The sequence below is a fragment of the Schistocerca gregaria genome, chromosome X, assembly GCF_023897955.1.
Source record: "Schistocerca gregaria isolate iqSchGreg1 chromosome X, iqSchGreg1.2, whole genome shotgun sequence".
NCBI classification, from domain to species: domain Eukaryota; kingdom Metazoa; phylum Arthropoda; class Insecta; order Orthoptera; family Acrididae; genus Schistocerca; species Schistocerca gregaria.
Window position 1 is genome coordinate 90,748,355 of NC_064931.1, and position 19,843 is coordinate 90,768,197.

At 43.6% G+C, this 19,843-nt stretch overlaps 1 protein-coding gene across 1 annotated transcript in view; it reads left to right on the forward strand.

Annotated features, from left to right (window-relative positions):
* Positions 1–570: 570 nt before the first annotated feature.
* LOC126298748 (uncharacterized) overlaps positions 571–19,843 on the forward strand; it is a 30,108-nt gene continuing 10,835 nt past the window's right edge. The window contains exons 1-2 of the mRNA XM_049990193.1: positions 571–656; positions 7,960–8,424. Of these exons, the coding sequence (XP_049846150.1) occupies positions 7,995–8,424 (430 nt within the window). The 5' untranslated portion in view covers positions 571–656; positions 7,960–7,994. The remainder of the gene's footprint in view (positions 657–7,959; positions 8,425–19,843) is intronic.

Sequence of the window (19,843 nt, forward strand, 5' to 3'; positions counted from 1 at the left end):
CAAACAACCATTAAGCAGTTTATTACTTCACATTAAGTTTTCCTACAAATAATTTATGTTTCCACCAATGATTGTGCTGTTGAACAAAAGTTTTCGATCATGTTTGATCCAGATTTTGTATGTTCTTTTTCTTAAAAAAAAAAATGGTTCAAATGGCTCTGAGCACATCTGAGGTCATCAGTCCCCTCTTTTTTTTTTTTTTTTTAATTCAGACCAGAATTCACTCACTTTATATTTTCTTGAGAGAGATAGGAAGCCCAAATAGTCTGCAGCTATTTGCCTTGCTTGTATCTATCTTTTGTGCTTGCAAGTTTGGAATTTTTACATCTGTGTTTAAAACTGGCAGAAGTTCACTTCAGTTGTAACACATCCTACAGCTTGAACACAAATATCTCTATACGTTCATCTTTCATATCCCTAATACAAACTACAAAAGGTAAAATGACATTTAAATTTCTGAGTCACAGAAGTTTCTGCGGAAAAAATTTTACGATGTTTTAGAGTTTTGAGCGTGATGAATCTGTCAAAAAGAGTTGCGTCGCGCCAGTGGCGCCTCCACTATAGTATTTCTGACGTCGCCGAGGAGGGAACACTGCAGTCTGTCTTCCGCATTCATCGCGAGCCTACCTCATATTCCGCAGTGTTAACCTGTTGGGGTAAGTGTCGCCGCTTGACACGCGGCTTGTAGTTCAGTTTTGTGGAGTTGGTAATCTATACAACGGTTGTAATCAGTTTTGCTACGTATTTTGTAGTTGCTTTATTGAGACATTCGGGTATTGTTAATCGGTTCAGTGTTACTTGGCTTCTCTGGAAATTATTCTAAAAAAAATCCATATAAACCATAACGCCTGTTACGACGGATGCTTGAAATCTCTAAATTATGCAGTGGAATGTAGGCTAGTTTTGCCTTAAACACAAACAGTGGACCAATGTCTTCAGATCAATAACCTGTCCTTAGTAGCTGTACTTCAGTGGACTAGGCTTGATAACGGTAGTTAATACTGCGTACACAAAGATTGAATGCTGTATCTTAATGTGTGGGATAATGAGCTGAAAGTTTACATACACGCTTATTGTGGTGACAAGGAACGGCGATATAGCGCAGGTTTCCTGAGTTGCAAGAGGAAAAATAAGTTCTAAGCTACCGTTGAGACCATGTCAAACTAAACGATTACAGAGAGAGAAAGATAAGTAGATACAGCGAACTTGGTAGAAACTGCCATTGATGTTAAGTTAGGTCGGTTCTGGTGGTTTCATAGTGATAGTAACTCAAATTATTGAGTGGTGGCCTAGGTCATACTGCTAAGACTTTCCCACGGTTTCACGAAAATGACGCTAGGCTAGTGACTGTCCCTGTTTACCGTATTACGTAACCATGATGGAAAATTTGTTTTGCTAAATGACTTTTTACGGTGAGATTTTTGACTGACACTCGATAGTCAGTTTTCTATTTGGCTCTGCAGCCCATATAGCACGCAGTCAGATAATGCATGTTGTAACGAAATTTAAGAGAAATAACTAGAAACTTAATTTAGGGAAATGTTTTGATCCTGCTGATTACATTGTGGTAGTTCAGAGTTAAATGCATCGCCAAAGTTCTCAAGACCTGCAGGTTATAAGGTAATAGAGCGTGCCGTTGTGCTATAGTATGGGTATTAATTATACTTTCATTTTCAAAGTATGTTCCAGGTAAATAACCGTTAAGTGGCCCAAGCAATTGTAGTCAGAGGATGTGTTTTCGGCCACAGGCAATGAGGCTGTTTGACATCGTAACCCTTACTTTACCCATAGCCCAACACTGCTATAAACTGCATTATTACCGTAAATTATATTTTTATGGACGTTCACGGCGGCTCGTTTTTTCCGTAACGAAAAATTGCAGCGCAATGAGTATGTTGGATAGATGCTATCTTAAATTATTCAGTATTGCTGTGCTACTCACATATGGGTAAACTAGTTAACTAGAGTTGAGGGGATTTCAGGTCAGTCCAAATTAGATTTACTACTAGAGTTTTCACTCAGTGCCGCCACCGATGAGTTTCTTGCGAGATAACTCTAGTTCAATGGAGTTGCGTCTGTGCCTACGGAATGGGATGTCACTCACTATGATCTATAAAAATTCAGCAGCTTATTTCGTTTGACCGAAATTCGTGAAGAGTTTCCCACTTGCGTATTACAAGTGGGTCTATAAACATTGGTGTCATGGCAACTCGGAAATTAGAATTTTGAGTACAAAGTGCCTGAGGGAAATGACAGTGGTAACTTTACACAATTCACGCTCTAGCCGTGGCATTTGACGATCTTACGATTGTCCGCTAGCCAAAAATTTTACTGTAAATTACGGGTGTCTCGTGAGTTTCCGAAGTGCGACCTATAGCAGGGTAGACTTTCGTGCACACGAGACATTTGGCTACATATCATCGTCCAATCATATCAAAATATTGCAGCAAATTGTGTAGCATGAGTGTATCTTCAAATTTCAGCCTGTAGTGGGCTCCCGTTAATGATAGTGGGGCGAAATTTGACCAGCTTAAGATAGCCATGTCGCTGACAATTACAACAAATTCCAGGTGTGTTACCATCTTCAAAGTTTAATGTCAACACTCAGAATTGCGACCTGCAGCGCGGTAGCCATTTGTCAAGGCATTTGGCTACTATATCGGATTATACACTGCTCGCCAGAAAAAAATTGAGGTTGTTTATGTAATATTGAGTATGAAGAGTGTAACTGCTATATAGTACATACTGCTTTGTCATATATTAGAATGTTACAGCAGCTTCCAATTTGATTGCAGATTTCATGTAAGAAACAAAACGTGCAGTGGAACACGTTAGCAAGTCGTGCAGGCTGCAACAAGAATTATGAACGCTACTAGAATTTTCCTACCAACTCGGGTTGGTTACCGTATCTTAAGAGAAATTACAACCCGAATAGGCGTGTACGTAGCAAACGACTTAGAACGTTAATTTGGCTCTTGCTGCCAACCCGGTTTGAACAAATTTAGGGTCAGCTCCGTTTATGAAGCGAGCTATATTGGATTGAGTACCAAATAGCTGAACGTGTTGCACGACGGGCAGTGCCGAGTTAGGCCCTGTTTAGCGTTTGGTAGGCGCTCAGTACCATGACGTCGATATAGTAAATTGTCCTAACAGTAAATCTTCAAAATGTTGAGATAATATTGCAGCCCACAGCACGATATCCATTTCAGCTCGTGAAGCTCCATTTGGTCGTCAAATGACATAAGTTTCGGATTATTACTAAGTCTTCCGAAAAATTTGAGATATTCAAAGCTGCGCCTGTAGAGCGGTATACAATCGTGCTCGTGAGCAGCCATTTGACTGCCAAAATTTGTACTGCAAATGTCGGATGTTTTAAGTCTGTTTTCAAGGTCTCAATCCAAAAGACTCGACATTGCGGCCTGTAGTGCGGTATGCAGCCGTCGTAATTTGTCTACCTTATGGTCGTCTGATAACCCCAAAAATCTATACAGCATTCGCCCTAAATCAGTTTGAACTCGGTTGACGCATACTTTCTTTACTCGGTCAGGCCTAAATCAATCCATCGCAAGTGACACCTGTCTGAATGATTCGAAGCTTCGCACAAGTGCATAAGAAATGGCTGAAGCATCTAAAACTATATTTACGGCTGTAAAGACAATTATTGAATGACCCTCGTTGATGTAAATACAGAAAGTTATCGTTTTGGGGAGGCAGTACATATTGCTTACCCCAATTTGTGAAAGTGCTGTACGTCTAAAAGTTACAAGCGACTGTCCATGTGCTGCACATCATAGAAGCAAAAAGCAGATGTTTGTATTGCATTTACTTGTAAGATTTGGAGGGACCCCCATCGGAGGATAGTAAGTAGCCAGTGAACAGCTGTTAACCAGCTGAGCGTTCATGCCGCCAGTATAAGAATTACTTCCGCTGTGTGGGTGGTCATTATTTCACGCTTTGGCCACACTCCTGCTTTTGCTATATGCACCACGTTTGCTCTCTGTTGAAATATTGATTTCGTCCTAAAGGCGGAATCTGAATTGGTGACAATGTAGAATAGCTTGAGGTCTGTTATGTTGGAAGGTGATAATTGAGGGGGCGAAGCCAACCAGCTCATTAAATAAGTGTTGTGATGACCCAAAATGAGACCTAGTTTCAGGTCTAGGTTAAGTTGGAAAGAGAGAACTGCATTTTGAGTCAATTACTGCAGTATTTCGGAAATGGCATGCTTGCCAAAGTGGCTACAAAATTTATTTACTGTTGGGCTGCCCCCACAATGCTAATTTTCATCCTTCCGTCAGCTAGGGGCCCCACTTTTAAATTAATCCTGGCCTTGGACAACTTCTATAGCTAACGAAATGAAGGTGCTACTAGTCTACTCACTATCGAAAATCAGTTTTTACAATGTTTAAACAAATCAATTTAGTGTGATTCTCTTGACTTTCAACAATCTTTCAATCCCCCTCCTCACTTTTTCATAAAATTAAATAAATGAACTACTTTCAGAAAGTTCGCTTCTGTTCTCTTAACTAAGGGTGTAGAAATCATTTTTCTTCTGACCATTGGTTCATCATACTGAAGATATTTTAAACACTGAGCTATGCTATAAATCTAAAAACGTAGGATTGGAAGATGTAAGTTGTGGTTTGCTGGTTCAAGAAATCTATTTGAATCTATTCTTCTGCTCTACTTTTGCAAAGTCCAGCATATCCATTCCACAAATCACAATTCATTGTAAAACAGATCCTCATCCAGACTATTAAAGTTGTTGGTAACCTTTAAACATACTGCTGTTGAACTCGAGTGTACCGGTCTTGAAGTCAGCAGATGGAACACATCCAAAAAATTTTCGGGCACACAATCGATGCATTGTGATGATGGTGCATCATTTCCAAAACTCTGATTTTGGTGTTTCATAAACTTAGTTTACTGCCTTCTAGCTTGCTTTGGAGTCCCTTATTCTGTCCATCTCAACAGAATTGAGCTGTTTCCCAGCGTACTGAGAGCAGTATGCTGAGGACGTACATAGCATTCAGGAAGTGAATGTAAGTTTCATCATACTACCAATCTGCTCTGTTGGCATCGCTCTTGAACACTCCTCCTCGCCCTTTGAAATAAATTGACTTGACGACAGACCAGCAGTACATAACTGTCAATTGATATTTCCTTGAACACCATCTCCACAAACTCGGAAAAATTCTGACTAAATTTTAAATAGAGAAATCAAATTCACTGTGGTAGAACAAAATACCTCTACATGTTAAAGCTCATGTTTTATAGTGTTATTTGGCATAGCAGCTGCCATTAGCTAGAAAAAGTTTGATTTTAATTTTCCTGTAAGCTCAAAAACAATTTTCCAGTAGTTCACTGGAGCATTTTCAGCACTGGATGAACTTGATTCAGATGTGTTATAGAATGCATTGTTTTCTTTGCATGGAAGAGGTTTTTTTGTGGGGCTCTTCAGAGTTCAAATAAAAATATAGAAATCTCTGAATATCATGGTCAACATCAAAGTACTGAACTGCATAAGGAAAAGTTTTTATTGCTCGATTAGGAGCATCTTAGGACACAAAAAGAAAATGTCATGAAGCCTGCCCATGACAATATCTTGACTGTATGGGCCAAGAACATTTTCAGAGATAGCCATTGCCTTGGTGCTTAGAGAAAAAATTTTTACATATGGTACTCTTTGGAAACAATTATGCAGCTTCATTTGTCAGTCTGACTTGTAGCTTAGGCGGTGTTCAACAAGGTGAGAGTTCGGCACGCATCATGGCATCTTGATCTTTCATAAGTTATAATTTCGTTTTACGACACTGCTTTTGTGCCAGAATGTCTCCTGATGATCCACTACACGCTTCCTTCCTTCAAATTTTATCGAAAACATTTTAGAGCAAATCCTCACTTTGCTTTGGAGTCCTTTTATCAGCCATGTGTAAAAAAAATGTCTAATGACCACTCTTCCCGAAAGCCGTAGATCCTCTATCATCGGACAAAACTGGACTCATCACTCTTAAAGGACGAAAAATCTTTTCTAAAAGTCGACCATTTCTGATTCTAGAATGCTTAAACTATACGTGAAACCCTCTGGAAAGCGAATTACCCAATTATCAATTTTAGGTAAATATTCGTTTTAAATAAATGATAGGGAAGAAAATCTGCCCAACATTCTCTCTTCGTGCGGTTGACACACATTCGGCACAAGGAGAGGTGAATGGTAGTCCAGGATCCGTTTCTGGGATCCCGGACACTTTAAATTCCGGGACAAGACCACCGAAAGCTGGATGGGTGGTAATACTTTCAGCAATGAAGATTCATATTTCAGACGAAATCACTTAAAACAGTAACTGATGAGACGGCAGCAGAAGTAAAGGATCGTTTATACGACAGTACATGCTTGTCTCCTACCAGTAAGAAAAATTTCCACATTTCATGAGACTTCAAATGTCCATCACCGCTACCCCCATTCAATGTGTTGACGAAATTCGTTCTTCACGATTGCAAAAAAGTGCAAAACTGCTTTATACACTGTGTTGTAGTCTTCAGTCCTGAGACTGGTTTGATGCAGCTCTCCTTGCTACTCTATCCTGTGCAAGCTTCTTCATCTCCCAGTACCTACGGCCGCCTACATCCTTCTGCATCTGCTTAGTGTATTCATCTCTTGGTCTCCCTCTACGATTTTTACTCTCCACGCTGCCCTCCAATACTAAATTGGTGATCCCTTGATGCCTCAGTACAGGTCCTACCAACCGGTCCCTTGTCAAGTTATGCCACAAACTATTCTCCCCAATCCTATTCAATACTTCCTCATTAGTTACGTGATCTACCCATCTAATCTTCAGCATTCTGTAGCGCCACACTTCGAAAGCTTCTATTCTCTTCCTGTCCAAACTATTTATCGTCCATGTTTCACTTCCATACATAGCTACACTCCATACAAATATTTTCAGATAAGACTTCCTTACACTTAAATCTATACTCGATGTTAATAAATTTCTCCTCTTCATTGTCACATTTCTTGCCATTGTCAGCCTACCTTTTATATCCTCTACTTAGACCATCATCAGTTATTTTGCTCCCCAAATAGCATAACTCCTTTACTACTTGAAGTGTCTCATTTCCTAGTCTAATTCCCTCAGCATCACCCGACGTAATTAGACTACATACCATTATCCTCGTTTTGCTTTTGTTGATGTTCATCTTATATCCTCCTTCAGACACTGTCCGTTCTATTGAACTGCTCTTCCAAGGCCTTTGCTGTCGCTGACAGAATTAAAATATCATCGGCGAACCTCAGTTTTGATTTCTTCTCCCTGGATTTTAATACCTACTCAAAATTTTTATTTTGTGTCCTTTACTGCTTGCTCAATATACACATTGAATAACATCGGGGAGAGGCTACAACCCTGTCTCACTCCCTTCCCAACCACTGCTTCTCTTTCATGTCCCTTGACCCTTATAACTGCCACCTGGTTTCTGTACAAATTGCAAATAGCCTTTCGCTCCCTGTATTTTACCCCTGCCTCCTTCAGAATTTGAGAGTATTCAAGTCAACATTGTCAAAAGCATTTCTAAGTCTACAAATGCTGGAAATGTAGGTTTGCCTTTATCTTCCAAGATAAGTCACAGGGTCAGTATTGCCTCACGTGTTCCAACATTTAGAAACGCAGATTACCCGCAGATATTAAATCTGTGTTAAATTGCTCTGTGAATCAGTTTCTCGGAACATTAGTTCAAACGCGTTCTAGCTCCTAAGTAAGTTAGAATTTTTTTCCCTGCAATAGAAATAAAATAGGCTTGTTAGATCATAAGCTGTAGAAATTACGTTCCCCGCATTCATATGCTCGCTAAAACGGGGACAGCTCCTCGAAGTTTTAACGTGCTACTGTGCAAGCATAACGCGATGTTAGCTATTATCGAAGCTTGTTCACAAAGAATTAAGTATGTAAATATTTATTGCAGGTTCTCGTCAGTGAAACAAATTTCTCGAAACAGCTATGGCAGACGTCGAAACACGGCACCGGCATTCGGAGAAGCACACCCAAAGGAAAAGAAATAAGGCAAGGCGAGAAAGAACTAAAGGTAAAGAAGTTTCGGATGTGAAGGAGGGCAAGAAGGGCCATAAGAAAGGCAGCAAATCGAAAAGAACAGAGGGCAGAGAAGTAACGGCTGAGAGCAGAGCGGAGGGCAAATCAGTGGCCCGGAAGTCTGAAGGCAGGACCACGACTTCTTCGGGGAAGGCGGAGGGCAAGACAGCGAGGCGAGGGAGGAGGTCCCCAGGGCTTGCGGCGCGTGCTGGCAAGACAAAGGCGCTCAAGCGGTCCCCTGCCAAGCATAAAGCGGCACGGCGCAGTGGTGCAGCCAAGGGCAGGCAGGCCGCCTGTGGCAGGACAAGCAAATCTCGCAGCTCAAGGAAGACCCGCAAAGGTAACGTACAACAACGTATATCATGTGATCAAAAGTATCCGGACAACCGCAAAATGTTTTTCATATCAGGTTCATTGTGCTGACAAGTACTAAACAGCTACCTCAGTAGTCATTAAACATCGTGGGAGAAGAATGGGGCGCTCCACGGCAATCGCGGACTTCGATCGTGGCCAGGTGATACGGCGTCACTTGTCATAATTCTGTACGCGAGATTTCCACTCCGAAACATCCCTTGGTCCAGTTTCCGATGTGATAGTGCAGTAGAGACGCGAAGGTACACGTACGGCACAAAAGCGTACAGGCCGACCTAATCTGAGTTGAGGGTCGTAATGCTTTCTAGGCAGAAATCTAGCCAGACTATAACACAGGAACTCGAATGCATCAGGATGTACTGCAAGCACTATGAAGGGAGGAAGTAAGAACTTGAATTTCATGCTTAAGCGGCTGCTCGTAAGCCATACGTCACGCCGGTAAATGCCAAACGACGCCTCGCTTGATGTAACAGACTTAACATTTGACGATTGAACAATGGAAAAACGTTGTGTGGAGTTAGGAATCACGGTACGCAGTGTGGCGATCCTATGGCAAGGTGTGGGTATAGCGAATGCCTGGTGAGTCATCTGCCCGTGTGTAGCACCAACGGTAAAATACGAAAGTGGTGTTAGTGTGGTCGTGTTTTTTCATGGAGGGCTTACACCCCTTGTTTTTCATGGCACTATCACAGCACATGCCTACATAGTTTTAAGCAACTTGCTTCCCACTGTTGTAGAGCAATTCGGGGATGGAGATTGTGTTGAAAATGCAATCATCGAGGCTAAGGGTGGGCCAACACCATATTGAATTCCAGCTTTACCGACGGATGGCGCCACGGACTTACAAGTCATTTTCAACCAGGTGTCCGGATACTTCTGACAACATAGCGTACCTCTTCCGAATCAGACAGAACTCGGCGTAATGCAGCGTAGATTGACGGTGTAAAAATATTCTGTACATTCTGCTACTCTGTAATGAAGGTATGTGAGGGGATGAACAGTTATAAAATTTGGTACACTGCTAATAGGGGTACACAGCTAAGTGAAATTCACATCTCGTGTATCTCTAGGAAGCGACAGGACTAATGTAAAGGTAAGTGGTTTCAGGGCAGGGGAAGGGGTTTTGTCTAATTCCCTTCTCTTCCCCCTTAAAAGTAAAATTTAAATGAAAATTTCACTCTGCAGTGGAGTGCGCTGATGGGAAACTTCCTGGCAGATTAAAACTGTGCCGGACCGAGACTCTAACTCGGGACCTTTGCTTTTCACGGGCAACTGCTCTACCAACTAATCTAGCCAAGCACGGCTCACGCCCCGTCCTCACAGCTTTAATTCCGCCAGTCTCCTACCTTCCAAACATCACAGAAGCTCTCCAGGGTTAGTCGCCGTCCGGCACACAGCTTTAATATGCCAGGAAGTTTCAAAATAAAACTTGTCAGACATTTCGATCATGCATGAAATGCTTAACACTTTAATTAGCAAATACATAAGCATTTGCTTGTTTAAAATGATTTAATAATTTGTTTACATTAATGCTTAGTACATTGCTTTAGCATGTTGGAAACTGTAACTCGGAGAACTAGTGAATTTGAAAAGCAGCCGTTTAAAAATTAGACATAAACAAGATTTTAATGTCGCTGAACATGCATCTAATTAGTCTGCAGTAACAATTACCAATATTTTACTGAGATTCTGAACAGTCTGGTCTCAATTTGTCCGTGGGTGCATGTGCGCCTTTGCGTGGCTGGAACATAATTGGTCAGGCCCTCAAGCAAGTAACAAGTTTAATGTAACTTGCAATTCTAGAATTTCTTGCGGTTTTCGAGAATCCCTAATTTCCTTTATTCTCTGAAAGTAAACTGCAGAATTAGAAATTAATACTTAGTACTGAACGTTACTTTTGTCCATCCTCCAAGCTTTCGTGGCGCCACTGTTGAAAATGTACAGCACGCAGATTGTACGCGACGTACTGCTCCGCAGATGAATCAGTAGCGTTTTTTGGCGGTCTCAGCTTAATTCCTTAAACGGATGCACATATAAAAATCTAACGGGTAGCTTAACATCGCTCTGACCTGTGAGAGGGGCTTAAACTTCACAACTTAAGTCAATAAGGCCTTGTAGCTTTCGTGTTACATTGACATCCGGCCTCTGGATTACATTAGTCGTAATGATTCAATGCACTGCCTGCAATAGATTACTAGCAAACTGATGCTGGTAATAACTATAAAAAAAATTCAGAATTAATGATGAATCGCACAAGTATCTGACTTGAACTGAAAATGCGAAAGTGTGTGGTGAATACTAGTCTCGTTAAAACCCTGCCGCCCAGCTAGCTACTGGGTACACGCCGTGCTCAGAGGTCAATCTTTATCAAACAAGTCCTCGCTCACTAATACACACAATTCACCGAAAAAGATGCCTGAACAGAATACCGCGTCGAGAATCACTTAAGATTCTGTCCTATGTACTGCACTTAGTGAGTTTCAGTATTACTTAACAAGTTCCATATTGTTACTAATTGAAGAAATTAGTGCAATAATGTCCACTTCAGGCTGAATTTTAGCACCGTTGCATAGCTAAAAATTGTTCTGTCTAGCGAAAGAATGAAACCTCTGGGACCAATTAAAACAGGGACCTGACTTGATAATTTCAGGTGTTGGAGGGCAAGAAACAAGATTTCTTTGCACCACCTTCTGGCATGCGAAATACATGCAGGAAGTTATCTGCGGTTGCTGTTGAAAGCCTTTGTTCCATCCAGAAATGTTAGTCAACATAGTGCTGCCCAGAAATTTACTGTTCGGGTAACTTACTTTGAAGTACTCCATTGTCGACAGCATGTCATGATATTGTGAATTATCAATATTTATTCAGAGAGCCTAAACTTTCCCAAGGAAAAACTTTGTGAAGTACCTCTGTTAGGTAACTCAGAGAAATAGATATTAGGAAGCTTGGTAAGAAGTGTGCTAATACCAAACTCAATTTAAGGTACTCTATAATATCACCGTTGCCTGATACATATAGTTAATCAGTTGCGGCACAATACTTTCCACTCCTGTCACTTATTAGGATATTTTTGTAAGTATGACTCACCATTCTCAGTAAAGCTGTTAATATGTAAAGCTGTCTAGTTAGTAGCTCATACTAAGCTTATTCTGTAAGCTAGAGTGGTGTGCTGGTGCCTAAGTAAAAGTTGGGAAGACAAGGCGGATTGAGTCTCCCAGTATGAGGGCACTTCGTGTTCTACTCCGAAGTATGTAATGTGAATTACGTGTATGTTGCACCAAAGCCTTAAATTGCGGCCGAAATCCAGTTGCCGTTGATTTATACTGTGACTGATTGCTGACAAATCACTGATTTACTTTTAACTCCAAAAATAAACTGAAAGCCCCAGTTGCATGTATCATTTCAGCGATAAATTGTAATGTAAAATCATTTTACATTGGCTCCGCACATTGATTTGTAAATATCGCTAAATGCTGAACACGTGTTTAATACACAAACCTTCCTGCCTAGCACATGAATTGGCATATTTAAAGCACGAAAACCATGCCAAAAATACCTTGTTCATTATTAGCAGTTCATATCACATCTAAATTGCTGCAGAAGTAACTTTTCAACAAGTGCTTACTAAAGGAAAGAAAGTATATTGATAAATTTCGAACAAATCCCGTCAATCGAGAAGTCACTTAAATGTAATATTTTAAAACACAGTGTAGCAAATACTTCCCTGACAACGAAACGGTTCCGTAATTTCCTGTAGTCACGAATTGAGAAATTTCTATTGAAAGAAATTTTCCTTACACCAGGCACTCTTGATAAAAGAAATGTGCATTGTCACATCACAGTAATTACTAGTTTTATTTAGACAAAATCGGCATGGAGTAAGAAGTGGCAGAGGCCGTTCTGCATATTGTGGTGTGGAAAAAAGATACCTGAACAAATACGTAAAACGAGATGCAAACTGACGATAAAGCTGGCTGTGATTTCCAGGTACATCAGCGGAACAGAGTAGTCTAACTTCATTTGCGAATTGTAATTAGTGTCAGTACAAATTAATGATTAAACCTTTCCACTGTCGAAAGGTTTAATATGCTCAGTGTTGTTTCTTGGTGGAATACGAATTCTCTTCGTCGTCCTCCTAAAGACGTGTTACGTCAAAGCAGTCCAAAAGCAATGAATTATTTTCTGGAACTGATATTTCGTATGTATAATAATTAGTCCACATTGTTCTACATAAAGATTTTTGTAACTACCCCGTGGTTGTTAAATTTTTGGTTCTAATTTGTGCTGACGTTCCTGCACAAATGAGAATGTGGAAAAAGTACTCCACTGATGCTTAAAACAGGTATTGTTGTAGGCGGCGTCACAGTAATCGTAGACTGGAACGGACTTTCCCTCGAAGTGGTGTGGTTTGCTCGCAGTTCTCGTACAAAACTTAACTGGCTTAATACATAGCATTTAAAGGGATAAAAGCAAGCATCGTCTTCATGTCGGCTAAGATATTATTCATAGTATTACCTATTGACTCCTCAACGTTTGTTTAAACTAATATTAGTAATTTTGCGACTTGGTTTTCCCTAAAATTTTCTTAACTAGGTTGGCAAACAATCGTGTCGGAACATCCGCAGCTGAGCATCGTACTCGGACTGGAAATCATAAGGTGCAATTAATGAAAACGAGTGCGCATAAAATTTTTGCATTTGATTGTATGTATAAGACAACCGCGTGTAAAATGATCGCGCTAAATACGATGAAAAGTGCGAGTATGTCGCAATACCATGGCGAGTAATAATAAAGCGGGAAAACCGTCTAGGTGAAGAGGCACGGTATAAAAAAGGAAAAACTTGCCTAGTGTACTCCGAGGAGTCTCGTGAGAATTAATGCGCCGGTGGTCGTCTCCGCCCTACCCAATCTCGCAGTGTTGGGGGTCGCAGTTCAGTGTCAGGTTGGCACTTTACACCGTGCCTCTCAACCTATGCAGTTCCTCTGTGGTACTGCGACGCACTTTTAAACGTATCTAGCCCAATGACTTCATACGCGAATTTTATCTATACAAGCATGCTAAAAAAATTAGTGAGCTTTAGTTTCCCATAACTTCACCAGAGGATGGGCATTTGGTGGCTTGAAGCCGGTCGTGCTTTCAAAAATTAACCAAAACTATAACAATGATACGTCTTAGCTTGAACGAGCCTGGAAGTCAGCAATGTTCACCTCACTTGCAATTCAGAGCCATTCTCTTATCTCCTTTGGCAGTGGTGCATAGACTAAGAACAGCTCTAAATCTTTAGAGGTTTTTCTCTCACACTTTAGCGAGCTACATTTTGGCACTTTTTCTGGTTAACGTCAACGTTTCTTCCATTTACAGTTCATGTTAACATTTCATGAAATAAAGCTTTGCACATAGTTTATCCCTCCTTCATTTAACAAAACTATTTTCTCGTTGAATTATTGCTGTCAAGTTTCCTATGGGTTAGGAAGGTACTGTACTTTCGTTCTGGGTTTAAATGAGCACGGCAACCATAACTCGAAGCGCAACTCACGGAATTGGTTATTTCCTGTTCCTTCCACGGTTTCCCGAATTTCTAACGAAATATTTGGCGAATGTCAAAATGAACACATTTTCTGGGGAAGTAGGGTACTAGTTCCATACCTTAGTCTTAATATTCCATACTCGAAAAATTTAAAACTTTAAGATGGATTCAGTATTACTGTGTAACTTCGGAACCTGCAGATATATTTCCAGCAAGCGTATGAGAACTCAGTAAAAATAGTAAAGTTAATCTGCATTGTTAACACTTAGCGATATTGGAAAGGCGACTATTAAGTATTAAATGAGCTACAAATTCCCCCCCCCCCCCCCTCCCCCCGCGTATCCGAGGGTTAGAATAAGCCCGAGTTATGCCTGCCTGTCGTAAGAGGCGAATAAGGTTTTACACGTTTCAGCCTTTGTGATGGTCCCTTGTAGGGTTCAACCTCCATTTTTCAAAATTTTCCCAAAGAGCGAGCCAATTGGGAAGGGCGTCTTACATGGTGTATCGAATCCATCGTGCATTGAGATCTACCACTCTCTCTCTCTCGTCGTCGCATCGCAGTCCCCGCCCATTTTTCATCTCCTGGGCGAGGACACCTTCCTGGGTGCGTCTGCCACCATTCACTATCGCTTTCTCCGACGACAATGACCATGAACTTCGTAGCACCTGACAAGCGATGAAGTGTAAGCAATCATACCCTGCTGCTGGTGAAACACCAGCAGTATCCGACTGATCACGAGCTCACACATTGAACTAAGACGCCAAATCGTTCCCCTCCCTGGCCACACCATAGGAGGAACGTCAGTCTAAGGATGGCAGCGGATCTTCTTCGCCCCAGTACCTTCTGTTAGTGCTGATGGGAATCTTCAATGATGCAGCCACAGTTTTTGTTGAGCATTTAGAGGAAAATTTTGGGGAGGTGCAGGGCTTGTCCAAAATGAGATCAGGGTCAGTCCTGATCAAAGCGGCATCCTCTGGCCAGTCACTGGCGTTACTAGCTTGACAAGCTGGGGAATGTTTATGTAACCATCACGCCCCATTAAAAATTAAATATGGTCCAGGGTATCATATTTGAGACATTCTGCAGTCCGATGAGCTGCGCGCCAATTTAGATTGGTGAGGTGTAAATTATGTCCAGCATGTCCACTGGGGTCTGAGGGATAATCAGGTTGCCACCGGTGCCTTCATTTTGGCCTTCAAGGGCTGCACATTGCCCGAGAAGGTCAAGGTGATGGTCTAACACACGCTTTGATGTCAAGCCATGTATCCCTCCCCCAATGCGGTGCTTTAAGTGCTGAAACTTCGGCCATATGTCTTCTTGCTGTACTTCCAGTGTCACATCGAGATTGTGGATGTCCATCACATCTCAATACTCCATGTGCCCCTCCTGTCTCAACTGCGGACAGCACAATTTGCCTTCCTCGCCAAACTGAAAGATTCTTCAGAAATAAAGGAAAATCATAGAGTAAAACATCCTGGACCAGCTGGGATACAGACTAAGAAAATTGGAATGCCTGCATCCTATATGCATGGCATAGTCTTACGTCACTGCTCCAACAGTTCTGGTACCATCAGTCACCTCAGAACCGAAAGACTACACCTGCCCCCTTGATGGTGAGGCATTTCCCTTCCTGTCACTCGTGCACCACTGACTTCGGGAGCAACACCACCCACCACCACCACCAACCATCGGGGTCATCTGTCCCCACTTCTAAGCTTGAGAAGCAGGTCTTCTTCAGCTTCTCTCGCTAGGAAGGGGTCTTTCTGGTCATCTCCTTCCCAGGTTTCTGCTAGTGGGAAAGACACAACCCCCCCCCCCCCCCCAGTAGCTGAAGAGACCAAAAGCAGCTAGCTGGTTATAGGGCTTCACGCTCATCCTCAGTCCTAGAAACTGAGACAGTGAAGTCCTCCCAGCCAGGGGAACAAAAGGAGCAGCGAGAGAAATCCGAAGAGAAACCCCCTAAGGCCAAGGAAACTGTGGTGGCACCCACACGACCGCTATCTACAAGCTCTGCGCCTGAGGGTGGTGGGGTGGAGATTTTGGTGTCTGCTGATGACCTAGATCTCGCCAGATTCTCAGAAAATGGATATAGACTGCTCTGTCAAAAATTCGGTGGCAGTAGGTGACCCTGAGGTGTAAACTACCTCATTGAATCTTCCATGCCTTTCCAGTCTTCCAATGTCATCCCCAGTGGAATTGTGGCGTTTTCCACTTCCTGACTGAGCTACGGCAACTTTTAAGCGTTACACCTATCTGCATTGCCCTCCAAGAAACCTGGTTCCCAGCAATGCAGAGCCTGCCTTCTGCTTCTACAAGGGATATTACACGAACTGTAGAGACTATAATAGTCAGGTGGAGTTTCCGTTTGTCCTAAACTGTCTGTAGTGAACATGTGCCCCTTCAAACCCCTCTTCAAGCAGTGGCTGTCGGAATGAAGGTTAAGGAAACTCTGTATCTTCCTCCAGATTCCCCCTGCGGGTCCAGGGGTTAGAATGGGCCCGAGGTATTCCTGCCTATCGTAAGAGGCGACTAAAAGGAGTCCCACCCCCTCAAGTGGGTAGTTAGCGCCTGTGTCCGGAGACGGACGGTTCCACGACCTATCTTTGCGGTCATATTGGTTTTTCACTCCTTCCTTCGGTTGGTTCCTTTCATTGTTCTCCATCTCACTGTCTTACTCTTCTCCTTGCCTCTGCGTTTGAGACAGTGTCCTTTCTTTTCCTCTCCTTTCTTTTTCCTCTTCTTCCTTCCTCACTGTGCATGTCTGAAGGCCGACCCACGTGTAGCCGGTGATGGGGTAACGGGTAATTACCCGCCCTGGATAGACAAGTAAGGCACGCACGTACTCCCTGGTAAAGTCCAGGCCCAGGGAGGGGTGATTGCCTGAACTGACACCTTCCGACCATGCCGGTTAGTCCCTCCGTCCGTTTCTCGGGAGGTGCGCCTGAGGTGTGAACAATCACCTAAGGCAGGAGTGCCCTCTGAGAGGGTCTCCACAAGGAAGGAGCGCGCCATCTGAGACGCTGGCAATCATGGGGATTCCTCCGCAATGGATTTCTCTTCTCTCTCGACTTCTGCCCACAAACGGAAACTTGACCAGCCACCAGTGACAAAATTACTACCGCCTGCCCCAAAGTTTCTCGTAGTTTCTCGATCTGATGGTGGAAAGGATTTTTCCTGGCAACCCTTTCGTTATCCAGAAGGGCGTAGATGCCATAGCCGGATCGGTCAAGTCTTTTACCAGGTTGCGTAAAGGTACCTTGTTACTAGAAACTGAGAGCAGTCTTTCAGGCACAAAAACTGCTTCAGGCAACGTTCCTATACACGTTCCTTTTCCGGGTGGAGGCTCACCGCACTTAAAATTCGTCTCGTCGTGTGGTATATACTCGATCACTCGACGGATTGACTGACGAAGAGATTCTTTCCTCGCTGAGCACGGCGTGACGGCTGTGCATAGGGTCATGAAAAAGGTCAATGACCTTGTACCGACCTGGAAACTGTGCCACCCAGCGGTTGCCGCCCCAGGCAGTCATCCGTTTCGCCTGGCCGCACCACTGGTAGCCGAACATCTGGCCGTTCACCAGCGGAGGAAGCTCCCCTCCCGGCCATCTTCACAAGATGGCCGATGAACCTATAGAACAAATGGACAATGACTGACCGCCTACTGTTAGGGCGGCAGTGCTCGCTCGAAGCCGAGCACTCGGCGGCCTTCGAGATGACCGCTTCTTGCATCTTCTCACGATGGCACTTATTCACTGGAATATTAGCAGCATTCGCTCCAACCGAGAGGACTTGAAATTGCTGCTCCGCTTGCACCGTGCGCTCGTCGTAGCCCTCCAGGAAACGAAGCTACGCCCATGTGATCACATTGCCTTGGCACACTACACCTCTGCGCGATTTCACATACCCCTGTGGCAGGTATCGCGGCTCATGGAGGGGTTATGTTGCTGGTCCGGGATGATATCTATGATCCCATCACATTGCACACCGGCCTGCAGGCAGTTACCGTCCGCATTACTCCCCAATTTTCCATTTTCCATTTGTACCGTTTAAACTCAAAGGTCGTCTGCCTTTACCAGGGCAGACATGATGCAAATTATTGCTCAGCTATCTGCACCATTTTTGTTAACTGGAGACTTCAATGCTCACTATCCTCTTTGGGGCTCTCCAGCATCCTGTCTGAGGGGCTCCCTGTTAGCACACGTTTTCAACCAGCTCAATCTTGTCTGCCTCAATACTGGTGCCCCTACTTTTCTTTCAGACACATCTCGCACATGTTCCAATTTAGACCTCTGTAGGTACTACCCAACTTGCACGCCGGTTTGAGTGGTATGCACTTTGATACATATTCGAGCGACCACTTCCTGTGTGTTGTCCATCTCCTGCATCATACCCCCTTTCCGTGCTCAAGTAGTTGGAATATCTCCAAAGCAGGCTGGGGCTCTTCTCTTCCAGGGCGACCTTTCAGGATCAAACCTTCACAAGCTGCGATAGTCAGCATACACACTTCACGGAAGTTATTCTCACTGCTGCTGAACATTCTATCCCTCACACTACTTCTCCACGTCGCGTACCGGTCCCCTGGTGGACCGCAGCATGTAGACGCTTTACGTGCTCGATGTGCTTTACGCACCTTTAAACGCCACCCTACAGTGGCGAATTGTATCAATTATAAAAGATCACGTGCGCAGTGTCGTCGTATTATTAAAGAAAACAAGAAAGCCAGCTGGGCTGCTTTCACAAGCACCTTAAAGTTTTACTCCTGTTGTCTGGGGTAGCCTGCGCCGGCTATCTGGCACTAAGGTCCACTCACCAGTTTCTGGCTTGACGGTCGCGAATGACGTCCTTGCGGCCGCTGAGGATGTCTCCAATGCCTTCGGCCGCTTTTTCGCAGAGGTTTCGAGCTCCGTTCATTACTACCCTGCCTTCCTCCCCCGAAAAAAGGCAGAGGAGGCTGGGCCACCCAATTTCCAGTCCTCGAATCGTGAAAGTTATAATGCCCCATTCACCATGCAGGAACTCGAAAATGCACTTGCCCAGTCATGGTCCTCCGCTCCAGGGCCTGATTCCATTCATATTCAGATGCTGAACCTTTCTTCTGCGGGTAAAGGTTTCCTTTTTCGTGCTTATTATCGCATCTGGATTGAGGGACAAGTTCCCGCATGCTGGCGCGATTCTATTGTTGTACCGATTCCTAAGCAGGGGAAGGACATGCACTTACCTTCCAGTTATCGACCCATCTCGCTTACCAGCTGTCGGTAAGGTGATGGCGCGAATGGTTAGCTCTCGTTTCGTTTGGCTGCTCGAATCTCGACGCCTGCTTACCAATGTACAATGTGGATTTCGTAGGCGCCGCTCTGCTGTTGACCATCTGGTTACCTTGTCGACCTTCATTATGAATAACTTCTTGCGGAAGCGCCCGACCGCGGCTGTGTTCTTTGATTTGGAGAAGGCTTATGACACCTGTTGGAGGGCGGGCATTCTTCGCACCATGCATACATGGGGCCTTCGCGGTCGCCTCCCTCTTTTTAGTCTTTCCTTTTTAATGGATCGACAGTTCAGGGTACGTGTGGGTTCTTCCTGTCACCATTTCGCCAGGAGAATGGGGTGCCACAGGGCTCCGTTTTGAGCGTCGCTCTCTTCGCCATAGCGATCAATCCAGTAATGGATTGCCTCCCAGCTGATGTATCAGGCTCCCTTTTCGTGGAAGATTTTGCCATCTATTGCAGCGTGCAGCATACATGTTTCCTGGAGCGCTGTCTTCAGCGTTCTCTTGACCGTCTTTACTCCTGGAGTGTCGCCAATGGCTTCTGTTTTTCTGCCAAAAAGTCGGTCTGTATTAACTTCTGGCGCTACAGAGT